General features: G+C 35.0%; 1 protein-coding gene across 6 annotated transcripts in view; it reads left to right on the forward strand.

Annotated features, from left to right (window-relative positions):
- The window catches only part of SORCS1 (sortilin related VPS10 domain containing receptor 1), a 766642-nt gene that overhangs the window by 553157 nt on the left and 201469 nt on the right, over positions 1 to 12016 (forward strand). For all 6 annotated transcript variants that reach the window (XM_043988103.1, XM_043988104.1, XM_043988101.1 and 3 more), the window contains exon 6: positions 2137 to 2201. In XM_043988103.1, coding sequence (XP_043844038.1) covers positions 2137 to 2201 — 65 coding nt within the window. The remainder of the gene's footprint in view (positions 1 to 2136; positions 2202 to 12016) is intronic.

Genomic DNA, 12016 nt, shown 5'->3' on the forward strand with positions numbered 1-12016 from the left:
ATACTTTCTGTTCTCTTTGTCTGTGTACATGATTTACTTTATCCCTATTTAATAGAATGCAAGCTCCCACAAGGAAAACATTTTTTGTCTTTGTACCTCACAGCACCTACTATGGTGCCTGGAATATAGTGGACACTTAATAAATGCTCATTTAATTACTAATAATAAATAATAATGATACTTAGTAGATAATTTTCAAGTAGGTAGGTACAGTAGATAGTGAATGAGGAACAACTAATTTCAAGTACTCTTTCAGACAGGAACTACTAAATATGTGACCTTGGACAAATCACTTAACTTCTGTCAACTTCAATTTCCATATATGTAAAATGGGAATAATAATAACACCTACCTCTCGGGATTATTGTCAGGCAAAAAATTGAGATACTATCTGTAAAGCTCTTTGCAAACCTCAAAATACTATACAGATGTGGGGTGGCTAGGTGGTGCAGTGGATAAAGCACCGGCCTTGGATTCATGAGTACCTGAGTTCAAATCCGGCCTCAGACACTTGACTTACTAGCTGTGTGACCCTGGGCAAGTCACTTAACCCCCATTGCCCAGAAAAAAAAAATACTATACAGATGTTTGCTTTAATTTTTTTTTTAATTTTAATAAATCATTGTGTGACCTTGAAAAAATTCACAATCACTCTGTGTTGAATTCATCAACAAAAGTGAGAGAATAATGCTTTTTGTTCATATAATTCTGTATCCCTCTCAGGACTGTGCTGGCCACCTGTTGGTAGAAATCCAAATAGATGAAATTCAAGTATGAACTTTCCCACTTTTTTTTTTTCTGAGAGGCTACTTTGAGGCAGAGAGTAGACTCTGCATGTGGGAGGCAACACACTAATTAGGCGGCCAGAAGCTATAGATTTGGAAAAGTAAGCCAGGAACCCACTGCCTCCCCGTCCTTGCTCTCACATAACAGGAGTTAACTACTGTGCTTGTCAGCGTGAGGGATATCAGGCAGACTTCTTTTCTTCTCTGATGCTGATGGATAGCTGAGGTCTTGTCTAGAGAAATCAACAATGAATCCAATCGATCAGCTTTTCTGCAAGTGGAGACTTAGGAAATACTCCGTGCCTTTGACCAACAATAGTCAGAGCACTGAGATAAAGTGATAACACTTTTAAAAAAGCCACTTTACTGTCCAGCCTGTAACTAGAACAGATTCTAATAATCTTAAAGTGTCAGAAATTTTTTTCCTCCCTATTTGAGGAAATCACAGTTTTATTTTCCCCCATTTCTGAGGAAATGTTAATCATGGAATATTTAATATTTTTTCAGGAAATAAGGAAAAATAAATGAATGTGAGAAGGCAAATGCTAAAGATGTATTTTACAAAGGAGGTGTCTGTCAGGTGACACTGACTGAAAGAGTGTATGTATGTGTGTGTGTGTGTGTGTGTGTGTGTGTGTGTACACGTGCACCTGTCCATGCACATGCACAAGGGTACCTTCCTATAGACAAAGCACTAAGAAATTATAAATAGTGACTGAGAAGTGGGAGACATAGCTATTAGATGAAATGATAAGAGAAGTCAAGAATGGTCAGCATGGTGATCATTGCATTGATTTTTCAGTTTCAAGTCAATTCAGCAGCTAGATGGCGCAGTGAATTGAGTGCTGTCCCTGGAGTCAAGAAGACCTGTGTTCAAATCTGTCCTTAGTCATTTACTAGCTGCAACTCTGGGAAGGTAACTTAACACTGTTTGCCCTAGTTTCCTCATCTATAAAATGAACTAGAGGGGAAAAAAGGCAAACTACTCCAGTATTTTTGTTAAGAACATTCCAAGAGGGGTCACAAAAAATCGAATATGACTGAAACAATTGTATAATAAAAAAGAGCTAGAGTCAAAGCCCCGCCCCCCCAAAGAAAAAGAATCTAGTCCTGCAAGCATTTTACATCCTAGTGGAATGTGACATGAATATAGATAAGTGAATATGAGATAATCTGTGGAGGGAGAGATCACCAAAAGATTGGGGTATCAGGAACAATAAAAACAAGCTTTCCATGGAAGAAAATCTAAGCTAAAGATTCTAAGAGGTAGGTGAAGGTATAGAGAGTGTACAGTCCAGTCGTGGGACAATTTTTAATGTTTTAAATTCATGTCTGTGTATCTCCCTTTCAGGTCAGTGATGAGGTCAAACAGAGAGCCAGACCTTGTGCATCTGGAGGCCAGGACAGTGGATGGCCGTAAGTACCCCAAAATACACTATTATATTATTTGAATCAGTCTGTTTTGGAAAAAATTATTGTGGTAAAATTTTGTTCATTTGGGTATGAATTCTTTCCTCCATTTTTCCAAATCCTTATTTTTCTTGTGATAAGGCCTCTATTTAGATACCTTACACGCTTCATGAACAACTTTCTTGGGGAGTAGAGAGAGAACTAACCACATGGAGTTATCTAAATTATCTTAGTGTTAATAACTCAGACTCACAGAGGGCTTTACTTTGATATCTAAATTTTACATTCCAAAATATAAGTTTTTCTATCAGTCTTCTTAATTCAGTAAACTGTGGGCTCATTCAATGACAAGTTTTCCTTTGTAGGAATTAACATGATTTCTCTTCTTCTCTTCCTCCTCCTCCTTGCCTCTTGCCTTTCATCTGATGCATTATCTCTAATTTTCTCCTTCTGAGGTGAACTAGGAAAGCAGCAGCAGAGGTGAAGTGGGAGAGAGGTAGGGAGGGAGGAAAGAGAAAAGGGAAAGGAAGGGAATAAAGGAGGGAGGGAGGGAGAGAGAGAGAACGGGGGGGCAGGAAAAAATGAGAGAGAGGGGGAGGCAGTGGGAAAAAAAATGGTAGCCTTGGAGACAGAAGTATTGTGTCTGAGTCTAGCCTGTACCACTAACCTGCTCTGTGATATGGGACAAGTTATTCAACCTCTCTGATTTTCAGTTTCCTAATCTATGAAATGGGGATTGTAATAAAACCTCTATTTATTAACTAATAGGCTTCTGAATAAACTAATATATATTATACAAAGCACTATGTAAACATGAGCTCTTTTTAATAAATCAAGTACAGTTTTTCCATGTCAGCAGAAGGAAGGGGAGAAAGATATGGTAAAAACAGGAAAGGAAAAGAATAGCTGCAACTGATGCTTTGAAATGCAGTGCTCTAGTATACTTAACTCTTGGACCAAAGGTGTTTTTTTTACAAGTAGCGAGTTCTTTGCCTCATAAGATCATCTTCAAGGTACACATGGTCAAGGGAAAGAGTCTGCCAATTCATTTATTTGTTATGATTGCTAAGCTACTCAGAAAAAAGGAATCCAGTATGTTCCTGCCTTCTAGCAATTTACATTCTGACAAAGTACTCATGAAACCTTGGGTAAGTCACAGAGCTGCCTCTGTAAAATGAGAATGTTGGACTAAGTGGGTGGTCAAGGGTCCTGCAACTCTAAACCTATGATCTTATATGGGACAGGTATGCTGTTTTTGTACATTTTCTACTTCCCATGCTGTTCAAAACTGTAAACACATGCATTGTATTTTTATACGTGAAGGCTGATTTCTCTCTCTTGGGGAGTAGGTTTTTTCTCTGGCAAATTCAGATTGGGGTAACCTGGATTCTTGGTGGAATAGTCATATGGATGGAACTTATTATCCTGGTTTAAGGAGGGAGAAGAATTGTTAAGGATATGTTTTTGGAATCAGGGGAAGGAATGATCTATGAAATAGTGCCCTCTCCTGACCTGCATGTTATTTTCTTCTTCCATTTGAAGCCTGTGCCATATTTGAAGTCTGTATTGTCTCCATCTTATATCTTGTATGGATTCTTGTTTCCCTGTGGTGGCCACACTTAGTGTAATTCTCACATGTCATCACATGGTACATACTTTAGCACAACATCCAACCTTGTTTTGTATGGTTTATGAAAGCTCTGTACCACTTTTACTGGTATAAATGTCAACAAACAAAAGTTGTAAAGAATTTCTGAGTTGGAGGGATCAGATGGGTTTACAAGTGAATTCTACCAAATATTTAAAAAGAACAATTAATTCCAAAAGTACACAAATTATTTGGAAAAATAGGTGAAGAAGGAATTCTACCAAATTCCTTTTATGAAACAAACATGGTGTTGATACCTAAACCAGGCAGAGCCAAAACAGAGAAAGAACATTATAGATAAACCAACTTTCCTAATCAATATCGATGCAAAAATCTTAAATAAAATATTAGCAAGGAGACAATAGCAATTCATCACCAGGATCATTCACTATGACCAGGGGAGATTTATACCAGGAATGCAGGGCTGGTTCAACATTAGGAAAACTATCAACATAATCAACCACATCAATAGCAAAACTAACCAAAATCATATGATTATCTCAACAGATGCAGAGAAAGCTTTTGACAAAATACAGCACCCATTCATATTAAAAACACTAGAGAGTATAGGAATAGATGGAATTTTCCTTAAAATAATAAGCAGTATCTACCTAAAACCATCAGCAAACATTATATGGAATAGGGATAGTTCCCATTCATATTAAAAACACTAGAGAGTATAGGAATAGATGGAATTTTCCTTAAAATAATAGGCAGTATCTACCTAAAACCATCAGCAAACATTATATGGAATAGGGATAATTTGGATGTATTCCCAATAAGATCAGTCATATATAAGGATAGTTTTCAACACTTGTTTTCATAGGATCACCAGTTCTAAATTTTTCTCCCACTCTCCCTTCCCCACCTCTTCCCCAGGACAGAAATCAATCTAATACAGGTTATATATGTGCAATCACATTAAACATATTTCTGCATTAGTCTCCCAATAAAATCAGGGGTGAAACAGGGATGTTCATTGTCACCTCCGTTATTTAATATTATATTAGAAATGTTAGCTTTAGCAATAAGAGAAGAAAAAGGAATTAAAGGAATTAGAATAGGCAAGGAAGAAACAAAACTTTCACTCTTTTCAGATGATATGATGGAATACTTAGGGAATTCTAGAGAATCAACTAAAAAACTACTTGAAACAGTTAACTTTAGCAAAGTTGTAGGACAGAAAATAAATCCATATAAATCTTCAGCATTTCTATACATGACCAACCAAAACTGAGCAGCAAAAGACAGAAAGAGAAATTCCATTTAAAGTAATGGTAGACAATATAAAATACTTGGGAGTCTACCTGCCAGGACAAATGCAGGAACTCTATGAACACAATTACAAAACACTTTTCACACAAATAAAATCAGATCTAAATAATTGGAAAAATATCATTTGTTCATGGATAGGCTGAGCTATAATAAAAAATTATAATTCTATCTAAATTAATTTACCTATTCAGTGCCATACCAGACTACCTCAAAATTATTTTATAAAGCTAGGAAAAATAATAACAAATTTCATCTGGAAGAACAAAAAGTCAAAAATATCAAGGGAACTAATGAAAAAAATATACCCACGAAGGTGGACTAGCCATGCTAAATCTGAAGCTATCAATCATAAAGACTATTTGGTACTGGCTAAGAAATAGAGTGGTGGATCAATAGAATAGGATAGGCACAGGAGACACAGTAGTAAATGACTTTAGTAGTATACTGTTTGATAAACCCGAAGACTCCAGCTTCTGGGATAGGAACTCAGTATTTGACAAAAACTGCTAGGAAAACTGGAAGGTAGAACGGCAGAAGCCAACATCTTACACCATATACTAAAATAAGGTCAAAATGGGTACATGATTTAGACATAAAGGGTGATACCTACCATAGGTAAAGCAGGAGAGGAGGCAATAGTTTACCTCTCAGATCTACGGAGAGGAGAACAATTTATGACAAAACAAGAGATATTGAGAATATAATTAAATGCAAAATGGATGATTATTATTACATTAAATTTAAAAGTTTTTATATAAACAGAAGTAATGCAGCCAAAATTAAAAGGGAAGCAAGTAGCTGGGAAACAATTTTTACAGACAATATTTCTGATAAAGGCCTCATTTCTAAAATATATTTAGAACTAAATCAAATATATAAGAATTCAATTAATTGAAATCAATATAACCATAAAGTAAATCAGAAAGAAGTCAAGGATTTCCCAACTGAGAAATGGTCAAAGGATATGAACAGGCAGTTTTAAGATGAAGAAATTAAAGCTATCTATTGCAATATCAAAAAATGCTCTAAATAACAACTGATTAGAGAAATCCAAATTAAAACAATTCTGAAGTATCACCTCACAACTATCAGATTGGCTAATATGACAAAAAAGGAAAATAATAAATGTTGGAGAAGCTGTGGGAAAATTGGAACACTATTGCATTGTTGGTGGATCTGTGAACTGATCCAACCATTCTGGAGAACAATTTGGAACTATGTCCAAAGGTCTATGGACTGTGCATACCCTTTGACCCAGTATTACCACTACTAGGTCTGTATCCCAAAGAGATCATAGAAAAGGGAAAAGGACCCACATGTACAAAAATGTTTATAGCAGCTCTCTTTGTGGTGGCAAAGAATTGGAAATTGAGGAAATAAATGCCCATCATCTGGGGAATGGCTGAATAAGTTGTGGCATATGAATGTAATGGAATACTATTGTGCTGTAAAAAATGATGAGCAGGCATATTTCAGAAAAACCTGGGGAGACTTAAGTGGACTGATGCTGAGTGAACTGAGCAGAACCAGGAGAAATTGTACACAGTAACAGCAACATTGTATGATGATCAACTGTGATAGACTTGGCTCTTCTTAGCAGTGTAATGACCCAAGACAATGTTCTCCACAACCATAAAAAAGAACTATGAATTCTGAATGTAGATTGAACCATACTGTTTCTATTTTTTTCTCTTTTTCAAGGTTTTTCCTTTTTGTTCTGATTCTTCTTTCACAATATGACTAATGCAGAAATGTGTTTAATGTGATTATATGTATGTATAATCATATATATATATATATATATATATATATATATATAACACCTATATTAGATTGTTTTATGTCTAGGGGAGGGGATAGAGAAGGGAAGGGGGAGGGAAGGGAGGGTGGGAGAAAAATTTGGAACTAAAATTCTTATGAAAACTAATTGACATGTAACTGGAAAATAATAAAACACTTTTATGATTAAAACAAAACAAAAGACTGGTGCAAGGAACTTTCTCACAATTATACATTTCAAGTAACCTATATTTCTTTTTTTTTTAATTAATAAAGTATTTTTTTTCCCGTTACATGTAAAGACAGTTCTCAACTTTTGTTTATACAAGCTTTCCAATTTCAGATTTTTCTCCCTCCCTCCCCCCTCCCCTAGACAGCAGGTAATCTGATATAGGATATCTATATATCTATATCTATATACACACATAATAACATTAAACATATTTCTGCATTAGTCATGTTATAAGAGAAAAATCAGAGCAATGACGAAAAACCTCAAAAAAGAAAAACATCAGCACCAAAAACAAAAGAAATAGTATGGTGCATTCAGCATCTACTCCACAGTTTTTTGTTTGTTTGTTTGTTTTTCCTGGATTTGGAGACCCTCTTCTATCATGAGTTCCCTGGAACTCTTCTGTACCATTTCATTGGTGAGAAGAATATAGTCCATCACAGTAGATCAACACTCAGTGTTGATGATGCTGTGTACAATGTTCTGGTTCTGCTCATCTCACTCATCATCAGCCCACGTAAGACCCTCCAGGTTTCTCTGAACTCCTCCTGCTCATCGTTTCTTACAGCACAATAGTATTCCATTGTATTCATATACCACAACTTGTCCAGCCATTCCCCAATTGATGGGCATCCCCTCAACTTCCAATTCCTTGCCACCACATAAAGAACAGCTTTAAATATTTTTGTACATGTGGGTCCCTTTCCCCTTTCCATGATTTCTTTGGGCAAAAGACCCAAAAGTTAATCTATATTTCTTATCTGAAAACTGTCCGTGGTTACTTTTTCCTTTTTCCTTTGATTGAATACAGATCCTCGTGGGGAGGGTGAGATACATCTTTTTCTAATTTCAAGGAGTTATACTTGTTTATTCTCCCCCTTCCAACTCAGAAAGCCCCAGTATTTTCTCCAACTACAAATTCAGATTACCTAATCTTGTCTCCTTGTTTGTATTCTCTTTACTTTTTTTAATGCATAAAATCTTTCTCCCCCTGTGTTTGGGGTCCAATGCCAAGCTGAGGAATCCTAATCCCGATTTGTTATACAATTGGCATGCATTGCTTAGTAAAATAATAAGCTCAGCAGCTCAGACCTTTGTTTCGTCAGTTATTTCAGATTTCACCTACCATACTTGTCATTGTTTATGTCATTGATTTCTTTTTCCTGGCTTGTTCTCATTACCAGCATTACCAGAAGTGCCAGGTAATGAGAAGAGGGGGAATCACTGATTTATTCTTGTATTTTGGGGAATGATTCACATTTCAAATAATACTAAGATTTGGTTTTAGATATAGAATGTTTTCATCTTAAAATGACCTTTCTCTAAGTGTATGTTTCAGGGTTTTTAGGAGAGATAAATGGTAAATTTCCAAAGGCTTTTTTCTGCATCTAATAATATACTAATTTGAGTTTGCTTTTATTTTTAATAGGATTCATTACATTTATTATTTTCCTCTAGTTAAAAAAGAAATATCACTGGTATAAATCCAATTTTGTTAAAGTGAATAATTTTTGGCTATATTTTGTAATGCGTTTGATAATATTTTATTAATTTTTTGCATCAAAAATCTTTAGTAATATTTGTCTTGTGATAAAATAATGGAATTTGGCTGACGCCCAGGGGCCCCACTTGATTGGTTTAGTATTGTTTGAATTGGATGGAGGCCACACCTGGCAGGCACTGAGTGATGTGTTGGTGTACTACTGAAGTCAGCAAGAGACCACTCTCAACCAACCAGCTTGAAGGACCTCCCCTTTTGGGGAGGGAAAGAGAAAATAGGAAGTGGACACTAGCACAAAGAAGCATTCACTCTTTGGTGAGGAAGAGGCACGTGGAAGCAGGAGAACAGGAGTTCCCCCTTATAGTTTGGGACATAGACTTGGTGGCAGAATTTCACGTGGGCAGCTAGGAAAGGAAAGGTTTCTGTCTCTCTGGCTATACTGAATAGATCCAAGCTTTAATAAATCTTTAAAAACCTAAACTCTTGCTGAATTTATCAGTGATTTTAGCCTGCTTCCCCCCCAAGACTAGGGGGACAGATTAGAACCCACAATTTAGATTTTAAACAACACAGTCTTTAGGTCTCTTCCCCTTATTGTCCTTTTTTAGTTTAAATTTTAGGACTATATTTATCTAATAAAAGGAATTTTAGAGTGCTTTCTCAGTTTTTGAGAAAAATGTATAATTATAAACTGGTCTTTAATCGTTTGATATAATTTATTTTTAAATCCATTTGCACCAAGAGCTTTTGTCTTTCTTTGGTAATTGCTTTATGACCCTTTGATTTTTATTTTATGAGAAGGGGCTGATAAAGATTAGAATTTCATGTTTTGTTACTTTTGCTAATTTATATTTTTATAGATAATCTTTTTTCCCTTCAAGTTTTCTGTCTTGCTTGCATATAATTGTATTTAATGGGTCTTGAAAACTTTTTTATTTCTTTTGGGGTTTTTTGTGAATTAATCTCATTCATGTTTTATTTTGGAAATCTCATTTTCCTTTCTTCTTTATCAGATTAGTTAAAAGTTGATGAGGGGCCAGTTAGGTGGCGCAGTGGATAAAGCACAGGCCCTGGATTCAGGAGGACCTGAGTTCAAATTTGACCTCAGACACTTGACACTTACTAGCTGTGTGACCCTGGGCAAATCACTTAACCCCCATTGTCCTGCAAAAAAGAAAAAAAAAAGGTTGATGAATGTTTTTTAGTCTTTTCAGTGAATCATCATTTAGTTTATTTATCAGTTCTGTAGTGTTGTATTCCTATTGTTTCTGTTTCTCTAACTTTCAGTAGTTCCCCTTTTCTGCATATTTTTAATATGTTGATTCTATGGCTTTAAACTTGTGTTCTCAGGTCATTAATTCACTCTTTTTTTTTTTTTGGTTAATGCCTGTTTTCAGAAATATGTTTTTTCCTCTGAGCGATTCTTTAGCTACAACTCCAACATTTTGGTACATTTTATCATTATTATCATTCTCTTGCATGTAGTTCTTTTAAAAAATAAATTATTATTGACATAATTTGTTTTTAATAAAGCAACATTTTCTCCCAGTATGATTCCTCTTCTCCTTTTTAAAGTGCCATCCCATTTATAGCAAATAATATTTTTCAAGATAAAAAGAAGAGAAAAAATTAGCAAGACTGGTCAGTTCAATGAAAAATCTACAAATATATACAGTATATCAGACTGACACATCTCCCCTCTCTACCAAAATGTGTGGTGGAGTATCTTCTCATGTATCCTTTTTGGAGCCATTCGTGTCCTATGTGATTTTTCAGCATCAACTTTTGATTGCTTTTTATTGTTCTTTCCATTTACATTGTTATGGACTTTGTGTGTATTGTTTTCTTGGCTTTGTTTACTTCGCTCTCCTTCAAATAATATGACATTTTGTATATATCATTTGTTTTCTTTTTTGTTTTGTTTTGCTTTTGTTTTTGTTTTTTTGTGGGGCAATGGGGATTAAGTGACTTGCCCAGGGTCACACAGCTAATAAGTGTCAAGTGTCTTAGGTCAAATTTGTATCATTTCTTTTCTTTTTCTTTTTTTTTTTTTGTGGGGCAATGAGGGTTAAGTGACTTGCCCAGGGTCACACAGCTATTAAGTATCAAGTGTCTGAGGTCGGATTTGAACTCAAGTCCTCCTGACTTCAGGGCCGGTGCTTTATCCACTGCGCCATCTAGCTGCCCCCTGTTATCATTTCTTAAAGTACAGTAACATTCCATTTTGTCAAAGTAACATATTTTATTTAGCCATTCCCTACTCAATTGGGTATCTACTTTGTTTCCAATTCTTAACTATCATGAAAACTGCTGCTATAAATATTTTGCTCTATATGAAGATCTTTTTTCTTATTGATGAACTCTTTGGAGGTATAATCCCCACAGTAGAATCTCAGGATCAGAGGTTATGGATATTTTAGTCATTTTATTGTCATAATTTTAAATTGCTTTCCAAAATGTGTGTACTTATTGACAGCTCCACCAACAATACTCTAATGTACTCATCTTCCCATATTTCATATAGCTCTTGTTTCAATGATTTATTCTTTGTTGTACTCATTTTTTTTCAGAATATCATTAACTCTTCATTTATGTGTATGCTTTTGCTTGTGTTTGCCATATCATTTATTTTTATTGTATTATGGTCTATAAAGGATGAGTTTAATATTTCACATCAAGTTCTCAAGCATTTTTTTTTTAGTTTTTTTTTTTTAGTGAGGCAATTGGGGTTAAGTGACTTGCCCAGGGTCACACAGCTAGTAAGTATTAAGCGTCTGAGGCCAGATTTGAACTCAGGTACTCCTGACTCCAGGGCCGGTGCTCTATCCACTGCACCACCTAGCTGCCCCCAAGTTCTCAAGCATTTATTGAGCATCTACTATATGCCAGTTATCACAAGCTAAGTGCTGGGATAAAAAAAAACAAAACAAAAACCCAACACCTTTTTACATTTATTTATAACTTCTTTGGAAGTTAACATATGTTTTATTTTTGGAAAAGGTAGCATGTTATTCTGAGAAATATTCTAAAAATACTCTTTCAAGCATATTTCATTTTTTTCTAGCTCTATAAAGCAATTTTGGCAGTCATATTAAATATTTCAGAAATTGCTCAAATCTAATTTTCCACCTATCCAGTTTTTGTATACTTCATTTTGTTTTTCTTTTTGTAAGACTAGCCAGCTCTGAGAAATGCAGGTTAAATTCTATATCATTCTTATTCTCTAGATCTTTTTTCTATATTATCTTTTTTCTTTATGAATTGAAATACTATGCAAACTAGGGCATATCTATTTAATAGATTTATTTTCATTGTCTGTGATACCTGTTAGCACCCTGTAGTTTCTATTTATCACTATTGATACTGATGCTTTATTTTTGTTTTCT

The sequence above is a fragment of the Dromiciops gliroides genome, chromosome 2 (assembly GCF_019393635.1).
Source record: "Dromiciops gliroides isolate mDroGli1 chromosome 2, mDroGli1.pri, whole genome shotgun sequence".
NCBI classification, from domain to species: domain Eukaryota; kingdom Metazoa; phylum Chordata; class Mammalia; order Microbiotheria; family Microbiotheriidae; genus Dromiciops; species Dromiciops gliroides.